Consider the following 21,600-nt stretch of genomic DNA (forward strand, 5'->3'; position numbering starts at 1 on the left):
CCTTTGTGTCTCAAGAGTCAGTGTATCCACCTGAAACAAAAGATTCCCACATTTGAGCAGTTGTGTTCAAAGACTGAGTAACCTAACAATGCAATGATAAAGAAAACTTTGTATAGTAACAGCAGAGTGTTACAAACCAATGCATGTTGACTTTATGAGAATACTTTTCAAGCTTTATTTGCACAGTAATTACTGTTGACAAGAAACTTAAATGCCCCAAATCTTCTGTGTTATACCAAGAGGAGTTTATTTAAAATAAAATGATAAAAAGGCAAATAAATCCTATAAAACAAACACTCTTTGTCTGTCCAAATGACTGCTGGAGAAAGATGAAGTTCAGTGCTGATGTACACCGCTAGTCACCAGAAATGGAAATTATTTAAGACTGATATTAAACAATAGTTTTTTCACTTTTAAAATACCTGCGGCATGTAATTAAATGTGGATTATTACGGTGTAAAGTTGGGAGTGTGTAACAATAACAAAGATGCCCCCAAGCAATTTAATAATTAAGAGTTTTTATTATTATCAAATTGCTTTGCTAAATTAAATTAGCAGCAGGTCCTTCTAAGAATATCTGTTATTGCCATAAAAGGCGCATAGAAGGAGTAACTGTATAGAGGATGACTAAGAGCCTGTTTATGTAGCAGATCCAAGGGCATCACTCAGCCCACATAGAATGATGGATTTGGGTTGTTGTTTTTTCTTTCTTATTTTTTCCAACACTAATGGTCAGTAAGAAGCAGAAAACAGCTATCTGTAATTGTAGATGCCATTTTGTTAGAAATTTTGTGAGAATGATGCATCTGAGTGTCATAATTAATGACCAGTCATCCTTCTCTTACCATCACTTTGCACTTCACATCATAAGAAAAATCCAGCCAAGTCATGTCTTTCCTTGTCTACTGCAAAGCTCAGGTCTCCAGCATGTACAGAAAAACCCCAGCAGATGGTCCATGACATGATTGTGTTACACTCTGTTTTAGTGAGATCTAGCTATTAAAAAAAATACTGCATTTTAATAATTAAAGGGAACCCAGAGTTGCAGGGTGTTTTTTTCTTTTTAACCTGAGAACAAAACCATGTAATATTGCACAATGCACAATTTCCACAAACTGGAAAAGACAAACGCATCATAAATGAAAGAAAACGTGTTAAAATCAATAGCAGCTGCAGCAGAACAGAAGAAAACAACAGTATCTTGTAACAGCAGAAACAGTTAACAGTGATGTGTTAATCTGCAATAACTGATCCGATCTACAGTCAGTACTTTAATGTAACCTTTCAAAATATTTGCAACACGTAGGTGACGTAAGAATTCATACATCAAATGTATATTATTTCCTACCATTTCCAAGATAGGAAAGAAATGATGCCACACAGATAAAAACAAAGAATTTATACACATGTTGGCATTACATCAAAAACACGTCTGATGGAGCTGGTCAAACAACATGCACCAGATTCTCAGCTTGCAAGCACAACTCCCATCTCTTTAAGCTCTGGGCTTCACATTCAAAACACAAAAGAAAATCAGCATCACCTACATTGAGAAAGTTCCTGGGTTGTCTGATCCTGGTGGAAAGCTAATTATAGCTCCTTATTTTCTAAGAAGGAGTGACACCTGAACTACTGATCTCTGTTGCAGGACTGGCCAAACACTCGCTTGACTTCAGGCTGGCCAGAGACTTGTAGCTGGCTACTGAGGTCAGGGAGCCACAGAGACCCCTTAATGATGGAGTTTCCTCCTTACCTGAAAGAAACAATACATCTGATTAATGTCTGAGTCAGGGGTGGAGGTCTTGTTGGTTCTTACAAGCAGGAGGAGACGTGCCTTGATGAAGCCACTGTGTGCTGGTTGGCCTGGCTTCCAGAGCCAGTGTGTGTGATGGTCCAAGAGAACTCTGGGACAGGCTCATGTCTGCAGACAGCTGCTCCAGGCTCTGGAAACTCTTCCTGCATCAAGAGGAAAGAGAAACAGTAAGAACCACCCACACCCATGCATAGTTGACACAAGAGAGGAACATATATTGGCAACAACTTTTAATGGATTATATTTTAATGTTCAGTTGAAGGATTTAATCAGCAGATGTAGCTACAAGGTTTTCGCTTTACTCTGCATCACTATCTTGTTGCAGAGAGGCTCATACACACAAGCGCACACACATGTTTTTATCACTTACAAATTAGCAGACACATTTGTACTTACTGAAGCAGATTCAAGAGGGAACTAATTAATTGTGACTGAGAAATTAAACCTTATATCATGGAAAGTGCAGTTAAAAATGTTGCAGAATCAGTGTGTGAACAAGTCTTATGAGCAGCAAGTGACAGAACAAGTTAATGACTGAATCAAAGCAAATTTGCCTCAGAGCAAATATGCTCATAAACTGTGTTTAAAACCTTAAAACAAATAAAAAAAAGAAAATAATAATAATAAAACATACCCCTCCCACTGTCCTGTGTTCTTCCTGTACAGCAGCGTATCCAAGGCAACGGCATTGGCATCCAAGGTATCAGGAGACGGCCACTGATTGGTCAGATGAGCTGTTAACTCTTGCCTGGACCGTAAATCATTGTTCTTCAGCACAGTCCTGAAAATTTGATGTAGTCAGAGGTGACTTTATTTATTGGCTCATATCAGACTATGTCTCAAAAAGCATTTGTTTAACAAAGATAAATCGTATTTTTCCTCTTATAACGGTAATCATAACTGATGATAATAATAATACATGTAACATTCTTCTTTTGTACTATCTACAATCCATTCTATGGGGAGCATTAATATATCTCCTTAGAAAACCACCAACACATCAACACCAGCTTTAATGACCTCAATGCACCTTGTCTACTGCTTCAAACTAGATCTTTTTTTCCCTAAATATTCCAACTCCGACTTTCATCCTAATGGTTTCTCCCATCATATTCCTGATTAGTGTCCTTCTCTATAAGGGCTGCATCTAATGACTATTCTGATGGTTGATTAGTCATCGACTATTAAAATGACTAGTTGACTAATTGGATGATGCATCTCATAATTATTAAATGGCTCTTATTTCACTTGCAGCCCTATTCTCTATAGGGCTGCAACGATTAGTCGACGTCAACAATAGTCGACAAAAAAATTGTTGATAATGAATTTACCCGTCGACTCTTGTCGGCAAAAAAAAAAAAAAACTACAAAGTGAGACATTGTCTTCTTTTCTATCTCTGCTGAGAGTTGCACATGTCCGCCAGGGGAAAAATATGGCAGCCGACCAGGGAACAAAACGGCAGCAGAGGACGTCAAAAGTCTGAGATAACTTCACGTTAAACTTACAAAATAAATTAAATACATGTGAGATTTGTAAAGCGGACCTTGTGTACCACGGAAGTACGTCTGCAATGCTTGAACATTTAAAGAGGAGGCACGTCGGACTTCAATAACCTCATGCAAGATTTCAAAGCTGAAAGTGAAATAGGAGCCATTTCATAATTATGAGATACATAATACGATTAGTCGGTTAGTTGTTTTAATGGTCGGTGATTAATCGACTATCGGAATAGTCATTAGTGGCAGCCTTACTCCTCTAAGCTTCTAATTCTCTTTACATTCTCTTTAACTTTGTTTTTAACTATATTTGCATTCAAACCATCCACTAAGTCACCAGAGTGGTGTAAGACTGCCACCTGATTTCTGGAGATCATGATGCAAATTCATCCTGACACATTGAGAGCTCTTTTTGAGAAGAAGTTTCACAGTGATTGGATACTGATGTGAAATCAAAACATGGACTCAGCTTCTCTTGTTGGCTAAAAGAAGCACTAAGTGGGATTGATTGAAGAACACACAAATAACAAAGGAGTTGGATCTGCTGCATAGCTCCTCATCTAATCGTTAGCAGCCTCACAAACACACAGAGACAGACACACACAGTCAGCAGAGGGGGCTCACAGTTGGTCCTGCAGTTCCAGTATGATGTACTCAAGCTGCTCTTTCTCCAACGTGTGGGAGAGGTGTGTGTCTGCTAGGCTCTGTTGAAGAGCTTTGTTGTGAGACACGGCCTCCGACAGCTGGGCTTCTCGTAGACGGACCAGCTCTTCCAGGTAACCCTGAGGCAAAACAAACACACAGACAAATACTCGCGTCTGTTTAATGTCATGAAGGAGAGGCCAAATTAATGCATGACCGTCTTTTTTTTTTTTTTTTATTATTTACTTAAAGGAAACAAAAGGCCACAGAAAGATTTTTTTAGAAGCTGAGTGTATAAAAAAAGAAAAAGTACCCTTTACAGGACTTCTTTTTTCTTGGCATTTCATAAACCAAGCCCCTAATTTTCTGCAGACTGCGAAGAAAATGTCACACTGACATATACCTTTTTATCCCAAAATAACACAGTATGTTAACCACACACCTTCTGCTCCAGAGCCATGCGATACTTCTGCTCAAAGCGTTTGCACTTGCTGACCAAGTTGCTCTGCTCTGTGAAGATTGATGCAGCGGTGGCTGTTTTGTCGGGGGTGCTGTTCTCACTGCCACTGCTTCCTAGAGTCCTCATCTCCTCCTCATCACTGCTGATGCTGTCTGCGCTGCACAGAAAACCACAGTGCACATCATATTCAAATGCATCCTATACAGCTGTAGTAGGCACTAGACACATTTCTGACCCTATGGTGGCCTTGAGGTCCAAAAAATGTTGGATGTTGCACTTAAAGTCTTATATTACTAAATTAGTTTTATTATAATTGCAACCATATGTTTAGAAAGTACCCAAATGAAGACCTGTGTAATGCAAACCATTTGATTTCACATACCTCTGTGTGAACTTCAGGTAAGGTGTGTAATCAATCACAGCAGGGCAGCTGCCATCCAGACCCTCCCCTTTCAGACAAAAACTAAAAGAAAAGTAGAAAATGAAAGCATATTCTCTTCAGCCATGTGCTTCTTGTAAATACAACTTTAATGATTACTGTGACAACACTCAGAGAGCTGTTTGGTGTCTTACACGTCCATGCATCCATCACCTGAGATGTTATTGAAATCAGCTTAAGGCAGAGCTGCTGTATCTTAATGCAGTAGGATTTACTACAAAAATCAAAACCTTCATATCACTGGTATCACTTGTATTTACAGTGAAGTAATCATCTAATCTTGAACATAAAGGTGATAACTGGATTTTAGGAATAGAAATGAGCTGAAAACTGTTTCCACATTGGGAGAAGAGGGGGTGGTGGAAGACTACAGATATTTGGATGTTGACCTGGAAAGCAATATAAAGGCTGCAGGTGGTCTACACAAAGGGGAAGCTTATGCCCTTTACTGTTTGTAGCAAGATGTTGCATATCTTCTGTTAAGTCTGTGGTGACAAGTGCAATCTGCTATTCAGCCATCTGTTGAGGCAGCAGCATCAGAACCAGTGACTCAATGAAACTGAACACACTGATAAGGGAGGCTGACTCTGTGCTGGGGACTGATCTGCAGCTCCTGAAGCTGATAATGCAAAGAAAAATATTTCACTGCACAAGCTGCTAAACAAACATTTCTTCAGTCAGAGGTTTCTTCAACTCTACTGCCACAATTCCTTGTAAAGGAAACAATTCTGCCCATGAATATTTTTCCTGTTGGTCATTGTAAAACAGGCACATTAAATTTAGTTTAATTCAATAGTTTAAAGCAATATAATATCATTTAAGTGTTTTAATTCTTCTGCAGAATCAGATGATAGTTGATTCTTATCACAACCTTATGCAAAAATTGCAAAATCTGACTGTATTTAAAAACAAAACAAAAAAAAAAACAAAAAAAAAAACACATCAATCATTGAGTGTTTTAAAAAACATTGCTGAAACAAATGCATCCACACCTTGTGTTATAATAAGCACATTGCAGTAACTATTTGTAGCAAGAGTTTTTGATCTTTGACAAGTAATTATTTTCCTTTTATGGGTCTAGTTAAAATTTCCTTCACAAGATGCAGCTAATGCAGTGGGCCTCTCATAAATAATGAAAAACATGGTCATGTGACAATGACAAAAGAAAGACAAAAAAAAGCAGGTTCACTGCTTTAACAAAGAGGATCACTGATCCAACAAAAGCTAGAATCTGACTGACTGAGACCTGGTTATTAGTGACTAAATGCTTGTCTGGTGTTGCAGACGCTGTAATTACTGTGAAAGTCTTTTGCAATGTTGGTTATTTCTGGTTTTATGTCCACTTGTGAAATATTAATGTAATGTTTTTCTAATTTGGTCAAGAGGAAAATCTGAGTGTGTTCTTTCATCCAATGCAGCTCTATAATGATTGCAGTCTTCTTAAATTTAATTTATACTCTTCTGAAGACTATATATAAAGACAACAAGGGACAGAAAGTGTGATTTAACTGATCAGAAACAGCAGATTAAAACCAGAACCTGAAGTCAATAGTGTTTAGTCCAATGAGTGTGTCTGCCAGCGGCCCAGCCTCTTCTCCCAGAATGATTGCTCCTTCTTCATAAAACCTCCTAAAATCACCACACACAGAATATTGACATTAATCAGTTTCAGAATGGAGAGATGCAGCTGCAAGATGTGCAATAACTGGATGGTTGAGTTCATTTGCTGTTGGGGGAGCTGGCTGCACCAAAAGCAGCATTATCCTTTTATGAGAGCTACACAAAGACCTGGTGGTTTTGAAGTCCCTCAGTGCGAATGAGATGTACTCTGACAGACGTTTCTCCATCAGGACGACTCTGATCCATGCTCTGCCCTGCACAGAAGGAACAGTTTCATCTAAGTAAATGACCAGTGGCACTTCTTAATATTCCATATGTGCAACCCCAAGTTTAAGAAAACCAGAAAGCTGTGTAAATAAAAACAATGCAATAATTTGCTAAAATAAAATGAACTCACATTTTATTTCAAATAGGAAAAAAAACATATCAGATATTGAAACTGAATTTTTTTTTACCATGGACAATATTAGCCTATTTTGAATTTGATGGTAGCAACACATCTTTAAAAAGTTGGAAGAGGGTTATGTTTACCATTGTGTAGCCTCCCCTCTTCTTTTACTAATATAGAAAGCTTATAAAATATATTTAAAAGGGTTTTTTAGGCTTCATTTGAAAAAAAAAATCTGAGTCAACATTCAGACTAAAACCCTAACACTAAATTCTGAAAACACATCAACATAAATCCAGAACTGGTTTAATAAGTTAGAGCCAACATAAGCTCGGTAGGCTCGGTTTCAAAGACTGTTTATAGAAAGTTAACTCCAGTTGTTTAGTGCATGAGATAAAGCTTTTTGTTTCTGTTGTCTTGAGATGTTTCCTTTGTTCTTTTTCAAAGAGAAAGTAATGCAAGATGAGCTGTTTTATTTATATAAATGGCTGATTATGTATCTGGCAGGTTTTGGCTTGATTACACACACATTTTTGAAGTCATGCTGTGTTACATGCTGATTTTGATCCAAACCCCTTCCTGCTTCTGTCTTGTTCTTCCTTCTGTATAGGGAAATTAAATAAGAGCCAAAGAAGATTGTAGCCACACCTTTGCTCTCGATGGTCGCACATTTTCCATGCTCTCAATGCTTCGAATGCAATTATGAGGTACTTTACTGCAGGCAGCTTTTATGTAATCCCAGAAACTTCGAGGGCTCTCGTAGCCGAACCAGGTTGTCTGACCTGGGAGAAAAAAAAGAAAAAACGCAAATTTGTACGAGTATGAATACACATAAATTCTTTGTGTTTGAGAGTAAATAATGTGAATTATATAATAAAATTACAAGATGAATGAAATTGGAATGATTTGGTGAAAAAGAGGTTACATTCAAATTTACTTACTTCAGGTAAAAACTCATATGCATAGTAAAACAATCATTCTGTTACTTTGAATATTTTAACCTTTACATATTGTTTATATTTTGAGCCTTCATAGTCCGGGTCAAGTTTGACCTGGGCTAAAATGTCCTTCATAGTAAGTGTCTATACCAAATTTTAAACTACAGATCTTTAGAATGTCTAAACGGCTTTTGTCATATAGATAAAAGCATGATTAATTCTTAATAAATGTTTCAGAGAGCAGGAAGAGTTTATTTTTTTAGGTTTTACAACCCCTGTTTTTGGAGAAAAACATCTATGATACAGTATCATGTCCTGTTTTACATAAAACAAAAACATGAAAGTTATAAAAACTTAGATATATTTTACTTTATTTAATAATGACATGGACTTTCTGGAACTGTTAGAATTTATAATATCATCAGGTTTAGCCATTGCAATCATTAAACTATCTTCACTGCTATATCATAAGCAATCATAATTATCTTTTGTTTAAATTTCCCTGGCTCTACTGGTCTTTATTTTACAGTTAGTGTACAGAAAAAGGGGTCAGAGAGAGGGTTAGGCGTGCAGCAAAGGGCCTTTGGGTGCGGCAGAGCACCTCGTCAAAGAGCTGCAGCCTCCATACAGGTGGCAACAGTTTAACCAGTTAAGCTAAACACCACCCCATGATTATCAATATTAATTATCATTTATCACTCAAACATAAAACATTAAATAATAAAATGCTTATTATAAACAAATTTCTGCTATTCTCCCAGTCATTTGAAAGACAGAAGTTACATCTCCTTCTCTTCTGTCTCCTTGTGTTGGCCTCTTATGTGAAGACCCACAAATAACGTGTTTTTTTGTTGTTGTTGTTGTTTTTATTTGCTTCCCTACTCTTGACACATCCTTTTCCAAATCACTACCAACCTCCTCTTGAAGGATCAGACAATGGGCATTATGTCTTGCTGCCATGATGTCCATCACTGAAATGACAGCTCAGTACCTTTACTAAGTCCTCTACCACCACCTCCCTACCCAAATTTATTAATTAGTACTTTATTTTATTACATTGCAGGTGGTTGCAGGTGCGGATATTGTGTCTGTGTCACGGCACTGTTTGAGCTTTGCATGACTTCTGTTCCCTTTCTCCACCATATATGATCAGTCCCCCCATGCCCCTTGAAAAACCTGTGTGTTTCTGTGTAAACCAAGGCAAATGTAGTGGGAACGCGGCCAGTTGTTCTGACAGCATCCAGGCCCCTTTAAACTCTGTCACCACTGTACCATAAAAATGAATAACTAAATAAGATTTTAAAAATAAAAAAACACAGAGACATAGCCTGTACATAGTTCCAGTATTCCCTAAAACCACCATTTTCCTTGATTTGTCCCACACTAGTAGATATGAAATCCATTTAAACAGATACGGGTCACATTTGACCTAAAACAGCCTCAGTGTGCAACATTTGTCGCACCTATACAAAAGTATAGAATTTTAAAATATTCATTTATGTGAATTTTGTGTCACTTGAGGGAAAAGCCATCAAATTTCAGATAAAAAGGATAATTTTGGGGGTAATTTCACTGCTGTCAAATGTTAAAACAGGTCAAATTTGACCCAAACAGTATGTAAGGGTTAAGCTTTACTCTCAAATGCTGAGTTATTGTTGGTTGTCTAGTTCAGTGCACATGGCATAACCAGGACCATATAGTAGAAATCATCATGGCCTGTGTTATTTGGTTTCAGTGTTCATTTAAGTTCTATCTTTTTTTCATCTTGAGTTGTCTTTCACGTCTTGTTTCATGCGTCGTCATGATTACTTCCGAGTTTTATTTTCTGCTAGGTTTACTGTTTTTTTTTTTTATCCTGATGTGTCAGTGGTTTTTGTTACTTTATGAATAAAGCTTTCGTTAAGTTTATCCACTCACCTCTCATCTGTAGCCCTACACTTCATCATGGACCCTACTTCCTCACTTCAGCAGTGGATTGTACAGAAATATTGACAACCTGAGTAGGATGTTTCAGCTATAATGCCTGGCATTAAACAGGTAGTAGAAAATAAATAAAAAGTAATTACATTACTTTGATGATAAAGAGAAAAATATTACTTTTTACAGTTCTTTAAGGATGAGCAATAATCTGCAAACTTTAACTTTCTTTTCTTTTCTATTCTACAACTTTAACTTTCACTAATAACCTTGTGAAATGCTGTTTATCCTGTATTTTAAATTCACATGAAGCAAATTCTGTTATGAATAAATAGGTCAGATAAATCATACACTTATCTTTATAGTCTTTATTGTGATGGGAAAAAAATGGGCTCAGCCTTCAAAACTGTAGATTCCAAATACACATATTCACAAGACTCTGCAACACTTAATACTTATATTAACAGTACAAAAGCTTATTTCTCCCTGAAACTGAATCTAAATTCAAATTCAATCTTTCCGAAGTCAAAGCATCTTGATAACACGGTTATATGTAAGGCACATGTGACCACAACATCCTCTCTTCATTTCTGGCCTGTGATCATTATCACATATCATCACACTTCTTGTCTTTCTCGCAGTTTCCAGTAACGCTTCCAAAAAACATCGCACAGAATAAAAGTGTCTATGTGATGTCTCTAAAAAAGACATCACATAGACATCATATAATCTCTAATTGTTATGGTCATATGTGTATGATTACCGGGATGTCAGAGGAGTATTTTTGCTGCATGTTGATGAGGGAGGGCTTTCATACCTTTCAGTCGATGACTGAGGATGTGCTCAAGAATAGAAACAAAATTAATGAACTCTGGAGATGAGTCATCTATTGCCTCAAAACAAGAGCGGTCCAGCAAAGTCTTGACTGAAAACCTGAAAAAGAAAAAAAGATACACACCCATTGAACACACAATAAATATTACAATTGATTATTAGAATTTTAAAGAGCAACTTCACCCATTTCACAACGGTCAATGTCATCAAGATTTTCTTTGATTTGGTTTGGAGACAATTTACTTCAAGATTAAGCTACCAACTGCATTTGAAAGAAATAAACATTAAATGAAGTAAGATTAGTTTCAATCAGTGCTGCAAGTTCTTGAACATTATTCACAAAAAAAGGCTCTGATCAAATAATAACTCCAAACATATAATACTCTGGAAACACTGGAAGTTTCTCGCACTTGGTCAGTTTAGCAATTTTTCCATTTAAGCCTTTTTAGGCTCTCTTTTTATTAGAAGATTTTGGCTGTTTCCAAAGGGATTTAGGTCACGACTGATGGCTAAGCAGCTTTAAACAGTCTTTCTCTTCCCATTTAACTTTCCTTCTGTGCTGTTCAATGTGTACTTTGGGTCACTGTCCAACAGAAAAACCTTCATTCTCAAAGTACTAGTCGCACATTCTGCTCTAAAATCTACATTCTTTACTGACTTAATCTATCCTTTGGTAAAAGTACAGACGCAGTAAAGCAGTCTCCAAGGAATATTGAGCATTTATCTTCTTCTTTTATTTCAGTGTATGAAAACTTTTGTTTGTTTAAAATAAATTATTAATTTTACAGTTTGGCTTATCTGCATCACTAACACAGCTTCTGATGCTTTATGTTTACATTCACAGTGATAAATCAATGAGTATACAAATAAAAAATATATGTACAATTAAGAGCTAAATTGTCTGTCAGCATTCTTCAATCATAATACACATTTGAGCACAACAGACTTTGATTGATGGCATGTGATGAGACTAGCTATAATTTGTAGCCCATTATGACAGCTGTGCACAAACTAACTTTATAATCTGATTTCAACTAATTACAAAGGAAGGAAAGTTGATGCACAAGATCTACAATGTATAGATGTGTGTGTGTATGGGTGTGTATGTGTGTGTGCGTGTAGTTTTGTGTGTGATTCCTGCCAAACTGCGTGTAGCACTTAATAACTAAATAATCTAACTTCATATCTGAGCCTGCTTTACTTGCTCCTCCTCGTTGCTTAGCAGCAGGGTGACCACTGAGTGCACACCTTCCTATGAAAGATGATGGATTTCAGGTATCTCAACTTCAATACACCATGAAAACCAACCTTCCTCACACATTTATTATGATGCAGTTTCCTCAGTGTGTGGAAAATACTTCATGTATCCTTTAAGTTTTGTTTATATTTTATATATATTTACACTAAACTAATTTACTTGATTTTCTATTGTAAGAGAACCTGAGCTTGACTTAAGAGTGATGTCACTCTAAAGACTGTTTAACATAAACAGGTCAAACCAACTGATTCATCTTTCCACTGACTTCACACTCCACTAGTGCAATGTATTCATGTGTATTTCCCGACACTGTTTCTAAGGTCAAAAACGTGAGACTGCCATTCTAGTGGTTATAGTTGTGAATACCCTGTTGCTAGGCAACTGACAACACTTACTATCAGTATGTTTGTTTTCCCAAAAATAGTTAATGAATTGTATTCTCTATTTTAGCACCATGTTTTATGAATGAAAGGGAATTATTGATTTGAGCTGTGTCATGAGCTTAACCAGAAAATGTACATTTAAAAAAATGAGGCAGGACATGCTCAGGTATAGCTAATACAATAAATGATAGCTTAAGTTATTTGATGCAACATAGCTATACGTATTATCAGCGTTTTTTAAAAACTTAAAAGTGTTCAGATACCAATACACTTGTCTTTAGATGTGAGCTGTTGTGAGCTGATAGTTTTCCAAGAGTCTTTTCCAAATCTTTTCAGTCTTCTGATGTAAGGCTGGCATAACAGTTTCCAAAAAGGGAAAACATGAACTCCCTTTGTAATTCATGCCTAACTAGCCCATTTCAGCTTATTACTGTTTCTATTTCTTTATTCATTTATTTCTTTATTCTTTTTTATTTAGATGCCTCAATACACTGACTTGCCCACTGGTCACTTGTGGAAGAGCACTGTGGTAACACTTGTATGCATCAAATCCAAAAAGCATCCATTAGTGCATCAAATTTAGCATAGTCAGCAAACACCCACTATAGCTCTGCCTGGTGTCAGCTCGAGAGAAGGTCCAATCACTCAGATTAAGTGAAAACACCTGTGCAGGAGTGCAGTGAATTTACATGTTGGGAATCTCTAATGGACACTATGTTGTGTATGTATTTTTTAAAGCTGTTGACTCATTTAAAGACAAACTAAGAAAGTAACCTTCCACACTGCATGGTAAGAGTGAGATAGCAGAATGTAGTCAAAAGTGTTTGACTGGAGGTGACCAGAGCCTCCACCATGCTGCTAAACAGCTTTAAGTTGACTTTGGTTAAATTTGTCTGATCTGAGATAATAAAACATCAAGTTGTCACCCTTTTGAGTTCCATACACAGCACCTTTAAGCCATGATTTATAATAAAGACAAAATAATACTTAAACTACTCCATTGTACTTGGCAGGTAAAGCATTTGAGAGACAGCATACGACTCTGTGTGATGTCTGATGAGGTATGAAGCTGGTGTCTTCAGTCACAGCTGCTATGTGAGAATTATATTTACCTTCTTTATTTATTTTAAGCCTTAACAGATCTCAGATGCTGTTGTGGCTATACAAAAAAGAAAAAAACATAAACCAATTTGTCATGTAGTATGCTGTTAGGTGGAACAGAAAAGACAATCTAGAGGAAATTAGATGAGAAAACAATAGTTGTATGTGCAACAGCAGACGTAGACCTGAAAGCTGCTTCATCAGTAATCCTGAATGTGTTGCCGACAGGAAATTCACACTGAGCAGTTATACATGATCAGTTTCTTTGTATTGCTTCACAAACATCACCATAAACCCATAAATATATAGTTTGATTAAAAAAAGCCAACACATACTTGCATAACAGAAAATTTAAAAGGGCAATAACCTTTAAAGTCTTACTGCGTCACCAGTGACGCAAAATGACACTTGTCATTAATTATTTTAGTACTTAAAGAGTTAAATAACCATAAGTCTGCTTATTAATTACTTGCATGTACAAAATCATAAAAACTAGAATGAAAGATCAAATATAGACCCTAATGATCAGTCTTAAAATCCAAAGCTATTATATTTACTAACACTGAATAGATGGAAAACCATCCTAACAACCTTACAGCCACCTCATGAGAAAGAAAGGAACTATAACAGGAGGCAATACCTTCCTTCTTCAGTATTTTGTTCAGTAAACAATCACTTTCAAACCCCCTTTTTCTCCAAAATACCCAGTTGTCTCTCTTGTCTTTTCCCTTTTCTGCTTATGTCAATCAGTGAGCTAACGGCTTGTGTGGAGGCAGGAGTATCTGGCAAAAGATCAGTCTGGTCAGCATACTGCACCTTGCTTTCCTCCTAACACTATCAAGTGACATCGTTGGAGGAAAGTGCACAGCAGCACTAATCGTAGAAATGTTTTTCATTTGCAAGTTATGTGTTCCTAAAAACAGACAGAGCAAGCACAAGCTAGTGCAGGTGGTATATTAACTGTATTTTCTGAACTGCTGGTGCCAAAACAATGAAGACATTTCTGTATCATTTCCTTTTTCTATGGTTTGTTTACTCTACTGTTTCAAATACACCACAGGGACTGCCGGTCAGTGACTGACATCTGCCCGCAGCACTCAGAGGATCACAAACAATGCTCAGAGCAGTGTTTTGCACTCCAGATGACAAAGACCACACCATACAAGCATGTGACATTTGCATGCACACATCACTCATATATTCTCCATATTTAGCAACTAAACATTTATAAATGCACTGAAACATGAACTGAAGGCACCAAGTTCACACTATTATTTTAGGGAATATTTACTAGACAGTATAGAACACCCCATTTTAGCAGTTTATGCATTTTTAGAAGTAAAACGACTTTCTGCTATTAAATGATATTGATATTACAGTTAATGGGGTGAAGTGGGGAAAAAAAGAACAAACTGCATTGTAACATAAATCAAAAAAAGAGTACAAAGTGTTTTTGGCAGGTAACAGTTTTTGTATTGGGAACTAAAGTGGGGAGGGCGGGGAAATACTTGCTTAATCCTCCACTGACAGAGTGAAGGGAATTAAAACTGAAATGTACATGAATGTTTAATAAAGCCTTAAGGATGCTGTTGGTGGTTTCTGTGATTCAGAAAGAATAGGCTACTGTAAAGAATATATAAACCATGGAGACTTTAACCTGAGAACCTCCAGCTCTGTTAATCTTTAAATTGAAGCTCATCCAACACATACACTTCTTTTAGCTGTTAAGTCTGATTTCTGATAAAAGATGGAGCGGAGACTGTATAGGCTACTCCTGGTTTTTGAAAAACTAACCTACAACACATGCGAAGCAAAATGTATAAATTTAAAAAAAAATCTGGCGTCATGAATTGAGCAGCAAACGCAGATTCATCCTCCTTTGCATTAAACCCAGAACAGCATGAGACATTCCCACCTGCACACTGTGAGCAGGTTCTTCCTCTCCACCGCGGCGCTCCTGCCCGCGCCACGCTTGCGGATGAGATGCTGCCCCACACTGAGCGACGCCATCCCCGGATCGTGTCCGTGGCGATGTGCTGACCCGCTCCTTCGGCACAAGAGATGGACCTGGCTCTGTTCGTCACCACGAATGAACGCAAGATAGATGCTTTACGCGAGAATGAGCGTGAGGAGGAAGAGGACAGAAACGTACGGCTTCCTGTCAGGACGTTCAAAATAAGAACGCTTATATTATAATATAATATAATATAATATAATATAATATAATATAATATAATATAATATAATATAATATAATAGTGAGAATAGAGAATATGTTTTCCAAAGTTGCGACTGTGACTTTACACACTTTCACCAGTGGATTCTATACTTGGAGATAAGCCACTGACATCTCTTCACTGTTTCTGCATCTTTTCATAGTTTTGCACTATTAGTTGAAAGACCCAAGCTCTCTTTAAACTGACCCCCTCTGGAGTCTAACTGGACACCCCATGTGCACCTCAGAGGATTGACAGGTCCCCTACAGGAGGTTTGAAAAGTCTTTCCAGACAGGGTTTGATCGGCAGTGTCACTGCACTGAAGTAAATTTTAAAATGGTTTGTTTGTTACTCACCTTTTAGAATTTTGACTGCACATCTGAGGGTATTTTGTCTCAGTGCAAGTGCAACTTTCAATGTTATGTAAGACTGTTAATCTAATGTTAGCCTGAAGCTACGGTGTTACCGAAAAATAAATACTGAAATATAAACGTGGCTCAATAAACAAACTGATATTCCAATAAACTATACAACATTTAAAAATATTTTTTCTATTGTGAAGCCTTTAAAATGTGACATACACTTGTGACATTTACATTTCTACTGTAATTTTCACCTGCCTTAATTTACTTTGTATTAATATTCCTATTTATTTACTTTTCCATATCATTTTACTTTAATTTTATTTATTTAGTGCTTTTTAAAATGTCTCTCCTGCTTTATTTTTATGCTTGTAATTATTTTCTTTATTATTTTCCCTTTACATTTTCTTAGCCCCAAAAGTATTTATTACTGTATTTTATGTTAAATGTTTTGCATTTTATCTATTTATTTATTTATTCACACTTTTTGTTTAAATCACCCTCACATTTACATCCTCATTATTTCCAACCTTGCTCCTTTCTTCCTCTATTTATTTCTCCAAGCATGTTTTTTCTTTATGCTTCCTGTTTAGATTTCTGTATGCATTTCTGCCTCATCATGTAAATGAGGAAGGCGGTCTTTCAATGCGGCAGATCCTTGCCTATAGGTCAAACATTAACAATATTCATTTTTTATTTTGACAGTTGTGGTCCTCCATAGCCACACAAGTCAACGTGGCCATTCAATATGTGAAAGTGCAAATGGCCAAACGGTGATCAATCAACAACAAACATGTCAACAACCCTGGTCTTGACCAGGTAATGGTCAAGTAATGGTGGGTAATGAACAAAGTCCACACTGTGGTGTATGTCTCAAAATATTAGTATCTGACAGTATGAAGCCAAAAAAGCTACAATGCTACTTTAGAACGTAATGGTCAAGTAATCTGAAACTTATCCCTGGCTATCTTTACTCATAGGACTGTTACAACAGCAGTATACCTGTCTCATAGTTTGATGTAGGACCTCCATTTTTAGTCACAATCAAAGATATCATTACAGTTCTTTCACGCTGATCATCTTCCATCCAGGTTCAATGTCTTTGATGTAAATTCTTTTTATGCCCAATCGTGACACCTTCAACTGTCACAAATAAATCTGTTGGTTAACGTATACTTCCTTTGTCTCTCTGTCAGCTTTGTTTGAGAGTTTCTTTGGCATTAAAGTCAAAATTTGTTTACATTTTCCAGACACAATAAAGACTGTCAGTAAAATCATTGAAAATAATTTTCATATGTTTCACAAAGAGTCAAACATGTTAACAAGTTACAGATTAAAGTCTTTGTTACAGTTTAGAAAACTTCCTCTTGAAAATGCAGCTATTATTTATTTAAACTTTTATTTTAACTAAAAAGGGTGTAAGATTTACATAAAGCTATTTACTATTTAATTCTAAATACATTTAATGAATACATTAAGTTGTTATCAACAGTGAAAGACCCTGTGAGGACTAAGACAACTAGTCTGACATCAGTGTGACGACTTGACTAAAACTGCAACACTATCATCCATGAACAGGGATGATCGCCCATCTGATCAACAGTTTCTATAACCTGATTCATAAAAGTGAATAAAAAGGTCTCATATTTGTGTTATATTCTTCACTTTGTCATTTTATGAAGGCATGTCCAAAACTCCGTACACCCGTGCTAAAAATCATCATTCTGTAAAAAGACCTTTTCAAAACACAAAAATCTCATGGGCTTTACCCATTCATCCATCCACCCATTTTCTATACCACTCACTACTTACATGTTGTTGTAATTCTGATGTTAGTGTTAGTGTACAAAAATGGGATGACATTTAGTGGTGCATCTAGACAAATGTAATCAGTGTGACAAGAAAAAGTTGACTACACAATGTAACTGTAGCTCTTTTAAATGAACGATGGGAACCGATTCACAGCTGTGAGCCGTTCTTTTTATAAACAAATTTTTGACACTGCCTTCATCAAATCAAACTTTATTTGTAAAGCTCTTTTCATGCCATAGGCAACACAAAGTTCTTTACATGATTAAAAACAAGAATTAAAACACAAAATGAAATCTTTCACACACTCACACGCACACATGTATACACACACACGCCAAGCCCAATCTCCCCCACCTCCCTTCCAGCTAAAAATGACTGAATGAATAAATAAATAAATGAATAAATAAGTAAATAAGAAGTAGTACAGTTAAGTAAAATACTGTGAGTTCTATCCAAAACATTTACTAGAATTTGCACTGACTGCTCAGGTTTATCCTTTTTTATCTATATTTTTCCTATAATTTTTTATCTTGTATATTAGATTTCATATAGGTACATATTTTGATTGTTTGAATGGCTCTTTGAAAGGAATGGCTCCTCAAGATCCGGCTCCCTTCAAAGAGCCATAAATCCCATCTATAATGTAAACGATTCTCAGAGTTTACCTTAGGCTAAAGTTGACCAAACAGCTGTAAACCAAGTACCAGGAATTAAGCCTTCTGTACCTTTACTTAGGAGACCAACGGGACAGGTCTCTCATAGGAACCCCTTGCAAACCCAAAGTGAAACATTGCAGCGATTGTAGCCCCCTAGTGGTGAACTTACAAGCGGGTGCGTTGTACGTAAGTCACTGGCCTGCTTTCATGAGAAAGATGTAAGGATTTCGTTCATAGCTATAAAGGTTAGCTCACATTTACCTGGTAAATATGTTTGGGTCATGTTTATCTATTTTATTTTATTTTATTTTTTTATTTACTTACTTATTTACTTGCTTGTTTATTTTTGGTTATTTCTTTTGCCATTCTGCAGTTTGTGAAAATATTTCATTGATTATTTAAATGATTTATTTTTGACTCCAGGTTAATATTGTACAAATTTTGAAATGAGGACATTTCCTTTGAAGAGGAGGAGGTATGTAACATGATTTATTTTTCTTCAATTTCTGTAAAATTAATTTGATAAATATGCGTTACGTTAATTTACATGTTGAAGTGTACGTGCGCAGCTATTATTGTGCCGCGAGTGTGCATGAGTAAGCGCACTAGTCGTCTGTGCGCATACACGTGCACATGCATGTACTAATGGGCGTAACGTTCGACTTGTTCTTTGATGATGTAACAAGGCAGAGGATTCTAAACCTGACATTCTGTTTTTGACATTCTGCTAAAAACTCAGAAACTTTGGGAAAAACGTTTCTCTGTTCAGCATCGATTTCAGGATTATTTCAAGTTATAACAAAGTAAGTCATTTTCACAGTTATTTATACAGTAGCAATAAGAGTTTAAATAGTTTTTTTTATACATTTCCTATCAGAAACAACTTAAAATCTGTTTGTAGATTTTCTTAAAAGCACTGTTTTTTTATTTTTGCCAATATACTTTTGTTTATGTTCGTGCAAATCCCTCCAGCTTTGCACGAACATAAACTTAAAATTGCACTTGTTTTCAAGCGCAGTTTTAAGTTAGGCTGCTTGTTTGACTAAATGTAAAATCATATTGTAATGTTTTATCGTATAGTGATGACAAAAATCAAAATAGTTTAGACACAGAACTTAAAAAACTGTCTTATTGTATAAGAATTTATCTGCTGAGTTGTTTTTGATATTAGGTTAAAGATGAGGAAAAAAGCAATTAATTTATTTACTTTGTGTCACTAACCATTTCTCCATTTTTCCCTTTTGAATTACAGTCATGTCACGAAGAAGCTCTAGACTGGCATCCCTTGGATACTATGATAGTAATGGTATACCAACCATAAATTACAAAGAGACACCTTGGAGGTACGTTAAAGTAGTAATATGCATAATCTTTTTTCCAGCACTGTTATTTGGTTTTCTATGTAACAGCTTTAAAACTTGTAACTAACCTAAGTTGTATTTGTCACATTCAGATCACGTAAAAGGCGAAGAGTTCGTCCTCAAGTCCCGGAGGAGATGATATCTCCTGTAGAAGACGAGTTCCCCGTCTGCAACACTTTTGATGCAGAAGAAGAGTGCAGTAAAATAAAACTGCTACTTTCTATGTTATATGTATTTTTAATAATCTTCAGTGTTGGTAAGTAATCACCTCTCTTTAAAGTTATTCAGCAACCACTATTTGATAGTTTTGTATCATGTTTATTTTTTTAAATTATGTCACTAACCTTATCATTTTATATTTCCTCCACTAGGACTTGCATTTCTGATTAGTGCAATGAGCATATATCGCCCCGAACAGTATATTGAACAACCATGTTTTCAAATCATGTACAAGGAGAATTTTAAGTTAAAGTGGAAAGAACCAAAAGCAGAATTTCTGCCAAATGTTGCTCTGGCATCACTAGGTAAGTCATCATTATCAAACACAACGTGGAACTTTATATATATCACACAGCAATAATTTGTTACTAACTAACTTTATTTGTATGTTTTGCGTGCAGGAGCAAACGTTGTATCTGGCAGGACCTCAGCATCATACAATTGGAAGAGGCCATTTTTCTGCAAACTTTTTCGAACATGCAAATTAGTTTCTCCAGGAGTTGTCATACAGGTATGTACTACATTCAGAAAACATAATGATCAGTGATTATTCAACTAAATCTAACAGTATTTTTTTATACATTAGACCTACCAACTAACCATAATTTCTTTTTCTGTTCAGGGATCATCAGAGCTGCTTCCTGGAAACTGCTGGTCCTTTGCTGGTCAGCAAGGACACATTACTATTAACCTGTCTCACAAAGTTCCCATCAGCCATGTGACTCTGGGTCACATATTGAAGTCGGTGTCTCCATCTGGCACCACACCAAGTGCACCTAAGGAGTTTTCTGTCTATGTAAGTCACCAGTTTCTTCATTACTTTAATACCAGAATCCTGCCTAACCCTTTTTTAACTTAACAGATACACAGAAAACAAAGTGTTAACCAGAAGTATATCTTTTATCTTCCAGGGAAAGAAAACAGTAGAAGATGAGGGAACTCTTCTTGGAACCTTTACATATGATAATAATGGAGACCAGTTCCAAACTTTTAAAACAGAGGTAATTATAAAGCTATGCTATCATGCATGTGAGCATGTGCATACATAAAATGTATCCAATCTATTGCTTTATTTTCCGCTTCTATTTACACATCACACTGACACTAACACTCATTTGTCTTTTTTGTCCCACAGGACCATAGCGAGGACATGTTTAGTTCAGTAAAGTTAAAGGTGAACAGCAACTGGGGCAAGCCGGAGTACACCTGTCTGTACAATGTCAGAGTACACGGGATGATAAGTAGCCCATACAGTAACCAGAAAATGCTAGAGTAGAATAAAACACACAAAAAAATATCAATTTAACAAAACAAAACACAACAAAACCTAAAAGATCAACGAGCGACGGGTTTAAATACACAAAGGACAACTAACAAGAAACAGGCTAAGTGAGTTAGCTGAAACAAAGCAGGTGCATTAATGACAGGAAGAAGGAAGCAAAACAGAAAACACAAGGAAAACCTACAAAATAAGACAAGAAAAACAGAAAACAGAACAATCAATCAATCAAAACCAGAGACCCTGGCAGGTAGCATCCAAATGCAGGACTGAGATGAGAGACCAGCACAAGGAGGATAATCTCTCAGACATGGAAGAGGATTCAAGCCCAGAATGTAAAAAACATAACAGAACTCTAAGAAAAACAAAGCAAAACACAGAGATCATAAAAACAAACAAAACAAA

General features: G+C 36.3%; 2 protein-coding genes and 1 long non-coding RNA gene across 4 annotated transcripts; 2 read left to right on the forward strand and 1 right to left on the reverse strand.

Moving 5' to 3' along the window:
- Nucleotides 1–264: 264 nt before the first annotated feature.
- On the reverse strand, nt 265–15,407 carry rundc3b (RUN domain containing 3b). The gene is made up of 11 exons (XM_041987855.1): nt 15,206–15,407; nt 10,532–10,647; nt 7,508–7,641; nt 6,640–6,725; nt 6,391–6,480; nt 4,795–4,875; nt 4,395–4,569; nt 3,935–4,092; nt 2,448–2,594; nt 1,835–1,956; nt 265–1,753 (listed from the first exon to the last, which is right to left on the reverse strand). Exons 1-11 carry the CDS (start codon nt 15,298–15,300, stop codon nt 1,608–1,610), a joined length of 1,350 nt encoding a protein of 449 aa, XP_041843789.1. The 5' UTR covers nt 15,301–15,407; the 3' UTR covers nt 265–1,607.
- Nucleotides 15,408–18,748: 3,341 nt separating this feature from the next.
- Nucleotides 18,749–19,948, forward strand: LOC121641616. Of its 2 annotated transcripts, XR_006010740.1 has the most exons (4): nt 18,749–18,811; nt 19,076–19,139; nt 19,589–19,679; nt 19,790–19,948. It is a non-coding gene; the product is annotated as an uncharacterized LOC121641616 (long non-coding RNA). The 2 variants fall into 2 exon arrangements; XR_006010742.1 differs by lacking the exon at nt 18,749–18,811 and having other exon boundaries at nt 19,015–19,139.
- A 167-nt stretch (nt 19,949–20,115) lies between these two features.
- LOC121641412 (SUN domain-containing protein 3-like) lies at nt 20,116–21,192 on the forward strand. Its single transcript, XM_041987522.1, has 5 exons — nt 20,116–20,221; nt 20,318–20,427; nt 20,539–20,712; nt 20,828–20,917; nt 21,052–21,192. Exons 1-5 carry the CDS (start codon nt 20,143–20,145, stop codon nt 21,190–21,192), a joined length of 594 nt encoding a protein of 197 aa, XP_041843456.1. The 5' UTR covers nt 20,116–20,142.
- Nucleotides 21,193–21,600: the final 408 nt, after the last annotated feature.

The sequence above is a fragment of the Melanotaenia boesemani genome, chromosome 6, assembly GCF_017639745.1.
Source record: "Melanotaenia boesemani isolate fMelBoe1 chromosome 6, fMelBoe1.pri, whole genome shotgun sequence".
NCBI lineage: Eukaryota > Metazoa > Chordata > Actinopteri > Atheriniformes > Melanotaeniidae > Melanotaenia > Melanotaenia boesemani.

Coding starts and splice junctions, on each gene's coding strand:
- rundc3b (XM_041987855.1), bottom strand. CDS start 15,300: ATGGCGTCGCTCAGTGTGGGGCAGCATCTCATCCGCAAGCGTGGCGCG. Junction 4,876..6,390: donor CTAAACACTATTGACTTCAG/GTTCTGGTTTTA, acceptor CTTTTCTTTTAG/TTTTTGTCTGAAAGGGGAGG. Junction 4,570..4,794: donor TACCTGAAGTTCACACAGAG/GTATGTGAAATC, acceptor TTTTCTGTGCAG/CGCAGACAGCATCAGCAGTG.
- LOC121641412 (XM_041987522.1), top strand. CDS start 20,143: ATGTACAAGGAGAATTTTAAGTTAAAGTGGAAAGAACCAAAAGCAGAA. Junction 20,428..20,538: donor CTCCAGGAGTTGTCATACAG/GTATGTACTACA, acceptor TTTTCTGTTCAG/GGATCATCAGAGCTGCTTCC. Junction 20,713..20,827: donor CTAAGGAGTTTTCTGTCTAT/GTAAGTCACCAG, acceptor TTTATCTTCCAG/GGAAAGAAAACAGTAGAAGA.